Raw genomic sequence first — 16,377 nt, 5'->3', positions numbered from 1 at the left:
CCTTAAGAAGTAAGATGCTGCTGCTCAAATGTAAAATGCACTTGATTAACCACAAACCAAGCAAGAAAGACAGCAGCAGTGATCTTAGAGAAGTAATTATTGCTGCCCATCAGTTTGGGAAGCGTTTCTAAACAACTTTAAATCCATCATTCTAGAGTGAGACTGATTACGTACATTCAAATTTCCAGTACCAACTTTATTGGCATCTCAACAGCTGTGTTTTATGCTGGTGTCGAACAAAGAGGCCAATCAACACGCTTACCATCCACTGGAGGGTAAGTGTAAGGAATCGGTTCTCAGACTTTTTGAATCGTTAACCACAAAAATTTAATTCTAGTAAAATGTGTAATTGGAGGTATAATGAGGACCCAAGCACAGGACATGGAAGCAGGTTGAAACATTGGCTAAAGAAGCCCTGAAATGGATAAGGGTAATACAACTGCAGGCATCCAGGAACTGAAGAGTAATAAGAGATTAACACGAGGGGGCTCTACCAAAGGGAGGATCGTGTTTTCATTTTATACTTCGCTCTTAGCTTTTCATGCCCCAGTGCAGCAGCTCTTTGTCTCTCTTTTTGTCAACAACACACTGTGTTGTTGACAAAAAGAGGGGGTACCACTCAAATGTTGTGTCTACATTTTTGCTTCAAGTTCAGATAAACTGTCAGAAACCCATTTATACAAAGTCAGCATTGATACTCGTCTCCATATCAGTTCAGCATTGTGCAACTCCAGGGTCAACTTGTTTTCATGTCAGTAGCTGGCATGAGAGTCACGGCTGTGCGTGCTTGTTACAGGTCATAAAAAGCAGGTAGCCAATCAAAGTCAAATGCACAGTTTAGGCCATTTGATCGTTCAGCAGTGTAAATGTTTACGCCCGTTAACCTTTGAATGCAGTTTAGTCACAAAACTCTTGAGCTTGTAGGGAAAGTTCCTACGACACTGGCAATAGTCACCTACAAGTTCTAATGATGTTATCGAGCACATGTTTTAATTAATTATTCAAAGAACACAGAGAGGGTAGATTTTTTTTTCTTTATATAATGTTCCTGAAACGTTAAAAGTTAAACTAAGACATTCTCCCTGCAGCATGTTGAGCATGGCTTGGAGTACCAGATTATACTCTAATCTTTTATGAAACATTCCCACAATGATATTAAGGTGGGAAAACATCCTCCAAACAACCTTATGAAATGAAAATGAAAATTAACAGATTGCGTTAGAGCAGTGGTGTCAAACATAAGGCCCAGGGGCCAGAAAAGGCCCAGCAAGAATGCCAATCAAGCCCACTAGATGGCTTTCTATAGCATTATAAAACATTTTAAATTTTATAACATTTCTAAATGATAAAGGCCTCCACCCTTACTACACCAAAGTAATTAACTAAAAGATGATCAATTAAAGGAAAGAAAATTTCCAGTTTTTCTGAAAAAATAAACATTTTTCTGTCTGTTAAAAAAAACCAAACAAAAACGTTCTATTTTATGACAGGACAGTCCGGTGAATGAGCAATTTCACACATTTATTTCTTAGCAGCAGAGATGATTTGCATTTCTTTTTTGTGTGTTAAGATATCTCAGGGATTACATTTGAAGGTAAACATCTTAACCTGACAGAAAGGAGTGTTTTGCTGTTCTGGCCCACTTAAAATGAAAGTGGGTCGTATGTGGCCCACGGTATAAAATGACTTTGATATCCCTGCATTAGAGGTGAGTATTAGAGTAGCAGCTCATCAGGTTCACAGGTTATTTTAATTTCTTAAGTACTAAAAGTAGAGTAACACGTTTTCTTGTCACCGGTTGACAAGAAACTAAACTAAGCAAAATTACAACCCACTGACAAATGTGACCTTAAGCACAGGTTGGGTGGAGACCCATTAGGTGTTCAGTGTGTCTGAGGTTAAATGAATCCTGACCATGAAGCCATGGTGGTAGACAGGTTGACTGATGAGGTCAGGCATGAGTCTCTGTGGACTATGATGTTTGCAGATGACATTGTGGTCTGTAGGGAGAGAAGGCAGCAGGTGAAAGAGCTTGGAGAGATGGAGGAATGAAGGTCAGTGGAAGCAAGACAGAATACATGTGTGAATACGAGGGAGACAGGTGTAACAGTGAAGCTGCAAAGAGTAGAGGTAGTGAAGTATTTGAAATACTTGAGGTAAACCATCCAAAGCAATGGGCAGTGCATGAGAGAGGTGAATAGAGTGCAACCAGGCTGAAGAATATCAGGGCTGATTCATGACAGAAGAGTAGCGAGACCAGCTCTGATGCATGGTTTGGTGATGGCGGTACGGCCAAAATGACAGGAGGCCGAGCTGAAGATGAAGGAAAGCGCAGGGTGAGTGACTCTGAGACAAATTTAGAGAACAAAGCTGAGATGGTTTGGATGTGTGCAGAGGAGGAACAGTAGATATATTGGATAAAGGGGGTTAAAGATGGAGCGACCAGCTAGGAGGAAACGAACGACCACAGAGAAGATTCATGGATGTAGTGGAGGAGGACATGCAGAGGGTTGGTGTGACAGAGGTGGAAGATGCTCAGGTGATCCGTGGTGGCGATCCCTAAAGGGAGTAACTGACAGGAGGTGGTAATGTTTGGCAACGTTGTGTGAACATTTTCTGAAACATTTAGTTTTGCATGATTACGATGGAAAAAAAACAAACAAAAAAACCCCAACTCCCCAAACATTTAGAGGCCTGATGTTTATGAAATGCTCCTCTAATTTAATATTAACCTAGGTAGAGTGCTTCACCTGAAGTATTCTGAGGATGCTGTCAGGCTAACAAATACAACATGATCTGGTTTCACATCCATCTTTTAAGAGTTTTGAACTAAATGGTTTGATTATCATAAAATGTGGACTACCAATCCATCCAGAGGGTTTGCAAAGTCAGCTGATAAAATGTTAAAACCATCAGAGCATAAAGTAGAACAACATTATCACTGAAGATTTTTTTTAAAGCAGGTTATCACCAAAGACTTTAAAGGGACCCTGCTTTAAGCATCAATAGGACAGCAGTCAGGAGATGAGTTTTTCTAGCTAAGTCTGCAACTTGACAAGTAAAGCGAAGTAGAAACAGTTAAGAAAAAAATAAATAAATGACAATGATACAAAACAAGAACCAAACTTTATTTAATTTGTTCCCCACTTGTGTCAAACAAGCTCATCACATCACATTCTTCATCAGATGGAGACAAGCTTCAAGCAAGCAACTCGAGAGGTGCACAACAGAAAGGCACGAAACTGTCGGGGAGTGACCGGACGCTCAGAATCACATGAACGAAACGGTGCGACTCGAGGAAACGTCGTCTTCACACCTGAACTTCACCTGTCGTTAGTGTACTATGACATGGACGGGGTAGTATGCGGTTTGATCCGGGTGATCGGTGTAAGCCTGAGTCTACTGCGTTTGAGCTTTTTCAAATATCACAGGGTTACGAGGGGACACCACCATGATTAACTCACCAAGTACTCATGTGTAAACAAATGTTCATTTCAGGAAAATATAAATCTCCTACCGTGAGTGAGAAACAACATTAAACCAGAAAAAACAAAACAACTAAACAAAGGTGGTCCCAATGCTGGTTAAGTGTCCTGTTATCGTCCCTTTAATTGAGCTACAAGTGACCAAGTGTGTGCATCAAAAAGAGGTTCATGTTACATGGAGCGTAATACAATTAGAGACTCAGTGGAAAAATATGAATGTCTGGGAAATTAATGACAGTGGCTCTATTAGCTTGCTTGTACATTCATGTCATCAAAAATCAGTGTCATTCATTCTATACAAGAGTAATTTACACATATACTATTATACAGCACAGAAACCGAGAGCAAAAAGCCTCTCTGGGGTGGCGGAGGGAAGGGAGGAGGAAGTGGAAGGCTAATCGCAGCCATAAATTTAACTTTTAAAACATGCAATCTATAATCAAACGATGCAATATCGATCATAAATGTTTTGGTACTCTATTCAGTCACTGGCAATAAAGCAAAACGGAGGGGATAAATTTGAAAGGGGGTTTGCGAAATAAGCTGAAAGGTTATTTTATTTTTTTAAGACGCTGTCTCATGGGAAACTGAAGAGAGCATAAATCTGGGCAGGAGAGTGCTGGGAAGGTGGTTTTTTTTTTGTTTTTTTTTTTAAAGAGCTGTAAGGGGCAGAAGACGCAGCGGGGTTGAATTATACGGACTGGTAGCCAGTGCGACTCTTCCTCCGACCAATCAGGTAAGAGATAAGCACAAGGATGATTAGGAAGCTGAGTGCCACGCCAACTGCGATGGGCACCAAAAAGCTCAAATCAGAATCCAGGAAGCACTCTTCAGCTGACAGAAAGAGAGACACAGAAAGGACAGGTTAGTGCTTTAGGAGGAAAAACACTCAAGAGGAAGTTTGGGTTAGAAATGCAGCAGGAAGCAGTGAGAAGAGGAAACAGCAATCAGCAACATTACAGTAGTGTTGATTTTGGTGGTGGTGGGGATAAATACGTCAACACAAGGATTTGAGTCAGTGTAATAGTTATTAAAGTAAGTGATGGAGGTTTGGAAGATACACAAAAACGCCTTTTTGCCAAATCCAATTGATGCCGCTCTTATACAAAGCTGGTAAGCACAGCTTAGCATAAACACTAGAAACTGGTCATGTCAGCATCTTTAAAGTCTGCTCATTAACAGGTTAATCTGAAAAGACCGTTAATACAACCTGTGGATTTTAATATGTACAAGTTGTTTGTTGCCATGAAGAGAACAAACAAACGATTTCTGAATCTAACCACCACCAGCCAAGAAATTAGTTCAGATTTATTCATTCTGCTTAATTTGTGCATCTTAAACATTTAATTTAAAAAACATTTTCTGCAAGAAATGGTGGCACTACTGTACTGCCTGGTTTACATGGCACTCATGGTTACATTAGATCAACATCACAGCCTTTATTCTAAGGAGCTGGCAGTCTCTGCATCAGCCGAAGTGCGGCCGAGTTCAGGGTAGGAATCGTGTAGAAAACCAGCTTAAGTGATCTTTTGAGCTGCTGGCACAGACTTCAGTTAAATCTAAAGATGCAGTCTCAGCGTTTCCAGTCTTTACGCGAGGCTAAACTGTAGCTTCAAATTTACAGACAGAACAGCGTCAATTTGGCTCTCAGCAAGAAGAGAATCTGAACACCTATCAACACTACATAAACACAATGATAGTTTTCCCCCACAATTAGTCAAAGGCAGCAACTATCCTTTGTATAGCTGAAAGCTCTAAATGAGAAATTAGAAAGACTGATAGCCGGTGGCCATGCTTCTCCTTCTTCCGATGAAGTAGGCCAGCAGAACAATAAGAATGAGAACAAGCAGGGCAACTCCGACAGCTATGGGAACAAGGAAGCTCTCCCCATCAGCCAGGCATTCCTCAGCTAAACAGGAGTGAAGAGAGCAGAGAGGTGAATGTCTCACAGGCTTAACATAGGACATAAACATAACATATGGTTACTGAAAGGACAGCCGAAAGATAGAAGTGGTCTGACACGTAAATCTCCCAGGTATTAAAAGCATAAACATTTACTCAAGTGGTTCAACAGCACATTCTTTTATTTCTGTAGAAAACACTAAAAAGCTCAGTTGACACAATTTGAAATCCAATTTATTATAGCTAACAGCATGAGAGAATGCAGAGGAAATCAGTTGCATCCACATAACACACAACAACTGAGATTGTCTTGCAGCACAGATTCCCTTTGTGTGTGTGTGTGCACACACACACACACACACACACACACACACACACACACACGTCTCCTCCACGAGTGGAGGGAAATTAAGCAGCCAAACATCACGCAGCGAGTAAGCAGTGAGTTACTGAATGCACAGGACAAAGTTATTGAGCAAAGCTTGTTAGATGATTTGACAAGTGTCTAATTAAAACTCTTAATGCTGCAAAACCATCATCATCATCAAGGCAACTTGTACAAAGCTGAAATACAAACTGCAACAATCACAAGCAAAAGTCAAAGCTCTTAAGTGCCATTAACTATACGCATATACAGTGACCTGGAAAAAGCAGAATTTCACAAGCATCTTGGGAAATAAAAAAGTAATGATTTGTGGCTGCGACCAAATGAACAATAAACAGTACTCTGCTTGAATTAACATACAGCTACTGTCGTGTCACACAGCCTGCCTGTCATTACAAAGAACACATTCTGTGGCCTGCAATACCCGACTGCTACTCTGATCCAACTCCCTGATTCGAAAGGTCCTGAAAACTTACTTTCAGCCTCTTTAAAAATCCATTTAATGTCAAGTTATCACTAATTTCAGCACACCAATTAAAGTTATCCTGGCAGTTGTGTGGTTGTTTGCACATTTATTAGAATAATCGGATTAAACTACAGCCTGAGGTCTTAAAGAGACAGGTAAGCTGAAACCTAACAAACAGTTTGGCATTTGGAAAACTGGACTGACTTTAAGAGTTGTAGCACACAGATTAACCAAACATGATATGAACGTGTCAAGTTGTGAGCTAGAGAGATGCACGAGAATTGTGCAACACGTCAAACCATTCCTGCACCATTTGTCGTCATTCCTACTCCGTTTCGTGACATATCTAAAGATGCAGAGCTCTGAACCCAAAGTTTTCAGGGGCTTTAACACCCACTGATCCAGCAGCAGCCACCTGTAGAGCTCAGGCCAAAGCCCAGAATTTTACACAGGTGAGATCATGTGACAGCAGAGTCAACGTAAGAAAAATATAAAGAGTGTTTAAGTGCATTTACATGCAAATATCCCCATTTCAGAATCATCTGTGCTGAAAGCGAATATCTACACAATAGTACGATCCCTTTTCTAAACACAATGCCAAAATGTCTTCTGAGTGAGGAAGAGAGAAAACTGCCCCACACAACTTCCGGTTTGAACAGAGCATGTGCAAATTTAATGATGGCTTCATCACAATAATCTGTTGGCGAGCCATTGTTAAAGTAATTAGCGCCATGTGTGCTTTTATATGTTCAATGCCATAACCAGGACAAATATCTTATGTTTCTCCTGCTCTACAGGGGCAAACATGGACTAAGGCATATTCATCTACAGCCTTTTAAAAGGAGCAGACATTCATCTGTGTTAATGAACTTCCAGGGAGGGGGGGGGGGGGGGGAAAGCTGCTGTGACATTGAGGTTTTCAATTGATTTCCACAAATTCTCAATGGGGGTTAAACAAGAAAACAAATGTTTTAAAGACAAAAACAAAAAGGGGAATGTCTGCTGAGCGAGTGCAGGATCCTACAGAAACCAATTACATGATCACATCTTGTGCTAGAAATGTGGAAGACGTTCAGGGGGCTTCGTTTATGAAAAGGTAGACTTTGCATGACCAGATATCCAATTTGAACAAATGCTTGATAGATCTTGCACTTGCCCATTAACCAATAAAAAAAAAAAACAAAAACAGAAAAGACATTCAGGTGAAAACAAAAACATGAGGAAAACAAAAAGACACCACAAACACTTGGGGGGGGTAAACAAGTCTGGTCCTTGAGAGAAAATCCTGCATCTTTATGAAAACCAAAACTTTACACCTCAATGATCAGACAGTAAATTTTGAGTCCCCTCCACACTGATGCCATTTCACAAAACTGTAGATTTAGTTTTAGACCAACTCCTGAATGTGAGACCATGAAGTTAAAGGACCAGGCTTGGGAACCCCCATAACATCACAAGATCGACTGCAATATGAATTTAAAGAGTCTGATATCCAACGTAAGTCTTTCTTCGACCAATCACGTAAGCAATCACTACAATGAGAATCAAGCCAGCCAGAGCAGCGCCAACAATGATTGGGACTAAGATGTTTGGGTCGTCCACTGAACATTCATGGGCTGCAGATAAAGAGAGAGTCAGTCAGCAGGTAGAACAGTGCGTTTGTGATTTAACAAACATTGTGAGACAGACATGTGACGCAGCAGGACAACAGGTCAGATTATCTGTAGTTTGTTTTTCGAGCACACGACACCAAAATCTCATCTCTTTCAACTCAAGACTTAATGACAGATGTTATTGCAGATGTTTATGAAGTAATTAGGTGGATGAACCAGACCTCATTTTCATGATGTTTAGTGCTTTAATTTAAGACTACAAAGGCAATAAAAAGCACAGCTTCCTTCAGTGATGTCAGTAAACTGCTTGCATGTATAAAACTCTGGGGCAACCTGATATTTAAAGTGCTAGCATGCCTGTAGTTCTCAAAAAGAACCGATATTGATTTGCAACAGCACAGAGCTTTACCTCCTCCATCTGGAATTTCAATGCAGTCACACAGATGTTAACCTAGCCAGTGCACACATTAACCATCAACTATAAAACATAAGTCATTCTGTTACAATGAAGAGAGCAGCAATGGCTAATCAGCAGCAAACATGTGCAACAATGAGTGATAAATTAACAGGATAACACAACTGTGTCTAAAGGTGCTGTGTTTCTCTTAGATTGGATATGATAAGTCTTCCAGCAATTACATTACCTCAAACATTTTATCAGCAACAAAAGTGCAATGCACCAAAAGAAAAGCACTGCACGGGAGATTTGTCAGCACTATGAAGAGAACCTTACAGAGGCTGCCCCTTTTTTTTTTTTTTTAAATTATGCAAGACAACTTTTGTTTTAAAGTCACTAATCTTATGAAATTGAGGTCTGGGTCCAAACTCTAACAGGTAAAACTAGCATGTCACAGATCCACAACTATGCACAGTTGTGTGAGCCTGGTTTGGGAGAGGATGATTACTGAACAGTTTTCAACACCAAATAGAATTTCTTTTTTTAATGTCTTCCCTAAATAATAACCTGTTAACCAGCACTGATAAATCCATTTAAAAAAAAAAAAATTCTTGCCTTATTCTGATCATGATCAGAGCCACTGTCTGTACACTAGGAGATTTCAAAAATAACCTACCTGTACTGAAAACACCTTTGTTCACTCCGAAGGGCTGCACATGCAGGCTGAAGGTGTGGATGGAGAGTGCGTCGGTGATGTTGAAAGTCTGCTCCTTGTTACACATGTAGGAGCTGCCGATGGATGCCTCCCACAGATTGAGGCTTGAGTTCTCCACAGAAAAATTACCTTCAAGGAAGAAAGACAGCACATAGTTTGCCTTCTTCTCAGTGCATTGCCTGGTGTATGTGATTATACGAGAATCGTTTAGTTACCAGAGCTCGTGCTGACACTGATGTTCAGATCATGCAGGCGGAATTTCTTTGTGTCCTGTAAAAGTTTAGAAACAAAACGGGAAACTGAAGACTTCGTTTAAGTCAACGGCATTACCCGTCACTGACACGGAGATTTAAAATAAAAAGCATTTTAAAAGCATTTTTCCTCTTTAATTAATGAGTTGTATAACTTTAGGTTCTCATACCTCCTGTCTGAAGTAAATACTCATAATACAAGGTTACATAACCACCTTTTACTTTTTTGTTTTCCTGGAAGTGGAGTTGTCATGTTAAGGACAGTAAAATGGCTAAGTATGTGCAGTGTGACCCTTGGTAAGTTTGGCAACATTATTTACCACATAGATAAATGATTTTACCTCTGAGGACTTACATTGGTAAAGGTAAACCTGATAGTCATTTTTTTAGATGCCAAAGTAAGCTCACTGCTGTTGACATGACATGATCCAGAGACATTGGCCATATTGGGATCCAAATTCATTTCCTGTAAATTTTAAGCCAGACAGAACAGAAGCAAAATCAACAAATGATAAATTATCTGTCAAGGGGGGGGGGGGGTTACAAATGTGAGTATATGAAACCTACCTCGCCCTTAATACCAATGCGCAGGCCAAAGTTGGCCAGCAGACAGACTGTGCCATTTTCAGTCCTGATGCTGTAGTTCCCAGTAGTGGGTACAGGGAGAGTGGGTACTGGGGTGGTAGTAGGGACAGGCATAGTTGTTGTGTTGGGGGCAAGTGTGGTTGTGTTGGGGGCAAGTGTGGTTGTGTTGGGGGCAAGTGTGGTTGTGTTGGGGGCAAGTGTGGTTGTGTTGGGGGCAAGTGTGGTTGTGTTGGGGGCAAGTGTGGTTGTGTTGGGGGCAAGTGTGGTTGTGTTGGGGGCGGTGGTAGGGACAGTTGTAGTTGTGGCATTAGGGGCAGCAGTAGTAGTGGTATTTGGACCAGCAGTTGTACTTGAGATGGGTTCATCTGCAGGACAGGAGCTTACTGTGCGAGGAGAAAACAGAAGAACACGTTAACAGAAATGTACAAAACGCTACAGCCAGGATGAGCTGCGTCACAGGTCGCGTACTTACTTTCAGAACTCTTGTTGCCATCACTGATAAAAGCCTGTATTTGCACATCCCACAGCGTCATGTTGACGTCACCACTTTCGATCAGGTCCTCACTTTTGCACGAGTAGCAGGTATCCATGCCTATGTTTTTAATGTCAAGAAGCCCTCTTGCCACAGTAGGTTCTAACAAATCCAGAAAAGTCCAAAAAGTCAGCAAGATCTATCGCCAAGTTTTTTTTAAAAAATAAATACACATCAAGAGATGTAGACGTTACCTTTTGATTTAGAGTTAGGGAAGTGGACAGGGTCGCCGAGATTGTAGGTAAAGGTGACTACGTCCACCTCGTAAACTTCTTCAATCTTGGAGAAGGTTATACTGAAAGCGTGACCCTCTCCAAAATTAAGCATCAGCCTTGAGTTCTTGGCATCACATGTACTTTTAGTTGAATTGGCGTCATCAGTTAAAGCAAACACAGCTGTCTGAGTCTGAAAGACAGTGTAAATGATCATAGGAACTTAATCTGACACACTTGACAAGTTTAACATTTAACTTGTAAGATGGGCAAAACAGAATACATTTCAAATTAATAACAAAATGGATCCACAGCTAATCAAGCAAGGGGTAAGCTCAGACAGTATAAGATGGATGCAGGTAATCAGAATGGCTATTGTGAATCCTCAAGTTGAGTGCTGTCACAGTCACAAGCTAGGCTGAATAGTCATTCTCCAGGGTTCGGTCATTGACTAGCCTTTTGTGACCAATTACCAAAATAAACTTCAATCACATGACATTAGTGTTAGAAACCATGAAGTTATCATGAAAGCATTTCTTGATGTCACTGAGCAAAGGACATGTCTTCAACCAGGAGGCACCCCCTGCTGGTCATTAAAGAGAAAGCTGTGTCAAGGCATTTCTGCTAGGGCTTCACTTTTTAGATTCAGAAGCTGCATCCATCTTCTATACAATCTATGAGCAAAACAAGAAAGCTTCTAATTTTCAGTCCGTGATTACCGACCACCTCCAATCAGCTTTAGATTTTAAATTATGCCAACATGTCCATATTTTTTCCCCTTTTTAAAAACACAAATACAAGTAAAACATACAGTCAATGCCAATGATCAGCACAAAAGCAGATTCTGAAAACCACAAGTCAAAATTAAGGAACCAGTTCTGTCGTGTGTTCATAGAGCTTAGACATGAAGCTTATTTAACACTTGCAGCTACTAGCCAACAGTAGCCTAGTCTATTAACACTTGACAGGAGTTTGTGATAGCAGTTTAACATTGGTTAAATCAAGACTAGCAACATGACTAGCACCCATCCTTCATCTTGCAGGCTTCAAGAGCAGTGGAAATTCATTTAAATTTCACCTGCCCTGACAAGCCCGAACAGCACAGAGTTTGTAAATGCTTCTTGATTTGCAAACAGGGTCTCTCCCCTCCTCATGTTGATTACAGTCTTTAGAGGCATTTTAATGGACTGATGTTGACAAATGTAGGAAAAAGTACAAGTTTAAAAAAAAAAAACATTTGTGGGGATCTGTTTTATTATAGCTTGTCTTTTTAATTAAAAAAAAAGTGTGCGTACCATGTTTACTTATCTTTGTGGGGACCGGAAATTGGAATGTTACTATACTTATGGGGACAAAATGACTGTCCCAACAAGGTTGAAGGCATTTGAAACTCAATAGGGTTTTAGTGTCAGGGTTACAATTGTCCTAAACCTAACTTTAACCTAAGGGTTAAGATTAGGCATCCTTTTTATGGTTAGGGTAAGCAGCTAGGGAAAGCATCATGTCAATTAGATGTCCCCACTAAGATATGAAAACTGTGTTTAAAAAGTAGCATTTTGATAAACAGATCAGATTGTGGGGTTTAAAAGAAACAAAAATTAACTTTAAGAGATTACTTAAACAACACCTCACAAGACAACACTGCAAGAGCAGGATATCCACCAGGAAAACACCAACTAAAATACTGAATAGCAAAAAATGTGTTTTTTCAGGGAACCCCTCATTTCCTCTTCACATGACTGGAACAAAAACACTGTCACAGCTAAAGTGGTCTGATAAGAGCCAAGCTGCTATCACACGTCAGCACAGTATTTATATGGACTGCTGTAGACTTAAGAATCGTGATTCACATCGCTAAGACAAAAACACCTACCTGGTTGTCAAGATCTTCATAGGTGACCGAGAATGTGAGCTCCAGATTGGCATAGAGGCATAACTTTCCATCTTTTGTGACATTGAACTCAATGCCATGTGATAGCTGGAACACTGGAAAGAAAAGGAGCATACTTAGTATTTTTTTCTTCTGTACATACAATTCTTACTCATAAGAATCATTAATTGTGACATTTTATGCTTTAAAAGGTCGATGAGGGGGATGGAGTCAGTCCCTGCAGACCAACAAGTGGGCAAAGTTATGAAGATGACATCACTCACAGGGTCTCACAAAAGCCACACCAATCCACCCTAATTTAAAAAAAAAAACAAAACAAAAAAAAACCACACACCACACACACACACACAAACAAACAGAAAAAAAAAAAAAGTCCAATACCAAGTGTGTTGTCACTTTCATGTGACTGGTCATGTGTTCAGGAAGCAGAAAGCTGTAGCTCATGGAAAATGACCAAAAAAAAAATATAAAGCAAAGCACATTGCAATAAAAGTAAAGCAAATGTGTAAGAGCGCCATGGAGCACACACTATAACAATTTCATAATTTAATGATTAATGTTGATCATGTATGTCTGCTGTGGTGGAACTACAACACTGATAAGATGGACTACAAAATCACCATGTTGTTTTATGCAGGTCATGTAAACATAACTTTCTTATCAAGGCTGGGATCTCAGATAAGACGTTTTCTAAGTAAGTCGTTCATCCTGTCCAACCTCATTTTGTCATCCTGCTGGAGAGAACACCTATAGTAGGTCCTGCCTTCATTACAGCCTTCTCTGAAGGAGGTTAAACTCATGACAGATGTACAGCAACAGATGTTACTAACGCAAGCCTAATCATGGCAAACCGTAAATAATAATAATAATAATAATAATAATAATAATAATAATAGTCACCCTTAGAAGCAGCCAATTTTTAGTCACAGTAGCTTAGGCCACCAAGCTTTAGGTTTAACACATCCTATTATTGAGGGCTGAAAACCTATCAGCAGCTTATCACATGACATGATCCCCCCCTTAAAAAAACAAAAAAACAAAACAACATTTGAATTGAGACTTGCTTAAACTTGTTCTGCGTCACCCATCAGTTAAACTGAGTTTTCCTTTCTAAAAGATGTTCCAGTTTAGTATCTGTTAAAGCAAACAATTTTTCTTTAATATTTAAATGCCAACAGCTATTATTGCAGGGTAGCCAGGAACCTTCGGAAGCACATAAAAATTTAACTCCAACCTAGATTTTTAACCCCCCCCCCCCCAAATCATGCGACTCCAGTGCAAAGGAGTGTCAGCATTATTGTGTCCAAAGGTCTCAGTTTCCAGTCCTGGCCTTTTCAAAAACACACAATATAGTGGCCTTGAGTAATATTTCTCCAAGTTTTATAAAAGTATTTCAAAGTTTCTCTTTGGACATGTCATTCATGTTTAATCCAGTTCTTAAAGCGGACCATTTTCAGAGAAATGCTTGTCCTTTGTGAAACCAACTGACACTGACCTATGAATCATCCAAGCATGACAAACAAGTCACCCGACTCAAGAGATGAACCAGTGTGCTGTCTACACTGACAACTTAAGAGTTGCTTTGTGAACACATTACTGGTTTACAGTCATTTGAAATCATTTTATGGTGAATTAATGAAAAACCAAACTCCTCCCACACAACTACAAATACAGACTTAAATGTTCAAGATACTCCGGACCACAAAAATGTGCGTGCAATTAAACAAAGGCCGAAGTCCAGTTATACGCCAGCTGTGGTTTTAACCGCATGCTCTCATCATCTCAGGTCTGCAGGTAATGTGATAAACCTATAGAGTCCACAAGACACACAAGTGTTCATGAAATCTCTTACAGGCAGATATACAATCTCAGCTATACCTTAACAAATTTCAGGGCACTGAAATACCCCCTTTATTATCAGAGTAAAAAGGTACACAGCATAGTTGCAACAGGGCCCGATAAGGTGGCATATTTTCGTATCAGCCTGCAATAGATGAGAACTTTCCAGAAAAACTATTAGACAAACAGCGATCTATCCAGCTAAGCCCAGTAATTAGAAGTTATCGTCACTTAATCAAATAAGCGTCTGTAAAATCAAAGACTCTTCAATAATCCAGATCTGTAGTTCTACTCTGCATTTGCTTAGTTTTTTATGCTACACTTTAGCGCTACGGTAAATCGTTTCAGCTTCACGGTCACGTGCCAATTTCCAGCAAACTGTCAAAAAGCTAATGCTAACTATCGGACCCACGGCTCGTTTAATGTCGCACTTTCTATTCATTTCTGCTCTTGTAACCTTGATCTGTTTTAGGCCAGTATTATTTAGCAGAGGATAGGACTCCGACGGGTTTAGGCTTCATGATTAACTGGAACTTTCGCTTCTAAACCTGGTGTTATCTAATCACCAAGCCATCAGACGCTAGCAATTGTTGTCCAAAACATTAGCTGCAAAATTAACTCGGAAATAGCTACTTTTTATTTTTGAGTTTTTTGTTGCCGTTTTTTGTTTTTTCCCCCCTGGTAATAAAGCAGCTATATATGTGTAAATCTGAAAGCTACATGCGACCGCTTGGCTGCGTTTCAGTTTAGTGTTGACGTATGTAACAATTAGCCATGAAGCTACGACGGCTAACCATCACGACTGAACCGCTTAAGGCCTGTACTTTATACTCACTCTAAGCAAACACGTTTGTGTCAGTGCAGTTGAACACATCTTCAACTACGTTTATACTCTGCAATTTTCCTTTCCAGAACAGCAGTAAGATTTAGCCCTGAAGCGACAGGCCCGGCGCGTCCCAGAAGTTTAATCACGCCACTTCTCAGAAACAGTGAGCGATTTTCCCCCCCAGCCCCCTTCTTTAAAGTTAAGCTATTTTGAAGACACTTACCGATTCCAAACACAAAAAAGAAAAGGCAGCGAGACATCATGGCTGGGCCGTTTGCAGGGTCAGCCGCTGGAGAGAAAACAACCGACGGAGACGCTCAGTCAGTGGTGTTTGGCTGCAGCTACCACCGACGATACCAGGAAATGACAGTCATATGACAGACGCTGACGTGCCAGCCCTATAAGAGGTGTGGAGCCAGGCCCACACCTAAATCTCGTTGATGGACTAATTATTGGCCCGTGTGCGTTTTAAAGCTCACACGAACCTAAGTGTTTAATAGCGCCTCATAAAATCTTCACCAATGATTTCATACTATTATAATTAGGGTGACTAGATACCTCCCTTTATGCCGGACTCGGCTTCTCAGTTAACGAAAGTGAACTTTCACGAGAAATACGCTGCTGTGCAAACGTTTTGAGCTAACCTGCATTTCTTTACATTTTGGAAGTTTTCAGAAGTGGTCTTGAGTAATAGTTTTCCAGGCTTTCTGAAGATCTTTCAGAGTTTTTATTTGGACATTTTGTTAAGCCACTTAACACTGACTTATTAATTGTTCAAGCATAAAAAGGGACCTAACTCGAGGGATAAACATGACAACTTAGAAAAGAACCAATTTCAAACTGTCTTTAGGCAGCTTGTTATTAGCAGCCTGTCAAAAAATGCATATCATTTGTTTTCGTGTCTTTAGCTGGATCTATAAAAAAATATAAAATTGGATTTTTAAACCAAAAACGACATTCCAATTCTCAAAGACCTGTTAGCTGAAAAGTTGGCATATCTCGACATGGTGAGCAATGACCTTTGACAAAGATTTGAGCAAATTGGACTAGTGCAGGACTAAACAACCTGGAGGCTTAAAACTATCTACAGTCAATGGTCACAATCTGAAACTCATGTCCTTAAGAAAAGGAAAAAAAAAATCCTCTTATTAACTGTATTTCCATGTATGTTTACTGCCTCAATAAATCACAGCACCTATTTATTACCATGCCTCAAGACCTTTGCGCAGTACTGTATGGCTCAAAAAAAGAGATGTTATTTTCTGTGGATTGATGGAT

General features: G+C 40.1%; 1 protein-coding gene across 2 annotated transcripts; it reads right to left on the bottom strand.

Moving 5' to 3' along the window:
- Positions 1 to 4,215: 4,215 nt before the first annotated feature.
- lamp2 (lysosomal-associated membrane protein 2) lies at positions 4,216 to 15,481 on the bottom strand. 2 transcript variants are annotated; one of them, XM_085428513.1, is made up of 9 exons: positions 15,323 to 15,481; positions 12,417 to 12,529; positions 10,526 to 10,736; positions 10,272 to 10,433; positions 9,782 to 10,182; positions 9,570 to 9,680; positions 9,179 to 9,233; positions 8,925 to 9,092; positions 4,216 to 5,394 (listed from the first exon to the last, which is right to left on the bottom strand). In XM_085428513.1, the coding sequence occupies exons 1-9, from the start codon at positions 15,360 to 15,362 to the stop codon at positions 5,252 to 5,254; spliced, it is 1,404 nt and encodes a 467-aa protein (XP_085284639.1). In that variant the 5' UTR covers positions 15,363 to 15,481; the 3' UTR covers positions 4,216 to 5,251. The 2 variants fall into 2 exon arrangements, with proteins under 2 accessions (XP_085284639.1, XP_085284647.1); XM_085428521.1 differs by lacking the exon at positions 4,216 to 5,394 and adding an exon at positions 5,606 to 7,854.
- Positions 15,482 to 16,377: the final 896 nt, after the last annotated feature.

The sequence above is a fragment of the Rhamphochromis longiceps genome, linkage group LG2, assembly GCF_057381845.1.
Source record: "Rhamphochromis longiceps isolate RC_006_pf linkage group LG2, R_longiceps_female_GT1.1, whole genome shotgun sequence".
Classification (NCBI taxonomy): domain Eukaryota; kingdom Metazoa; phylum Chordata; class Actinopteri; order Cichliformes; family Cichlidae; genus Rhamphochromis; species Rhamphochromis longiceps.
This window is presented reverse-complemented; position numbering and strand designations above follow the sequence as displayed.

Coding starts and splice junctions, on each gene's coding strand:
- lamp2 (XM_085428513.1), bottom strand. CDS start 15,362: ATGATGTCTCGCTGCCTTTTCTTTTTTGTGTTTGGAATCG. Junction 10,737..12,416: donor ATGAAGATCTTGACAACCAG/GTAGGTGTTTTT, acceptor ACTGTCTTTCAG/ACTCAGACAGCTGTGTTTGC. Junction 10,183..10,271: donor TGGCAACAAGAGTTCTGAAA/GTAAGTACGCGA, acceptor CTCCTCGCACAG/TAAGCTCCTGTCCTGCAGAT.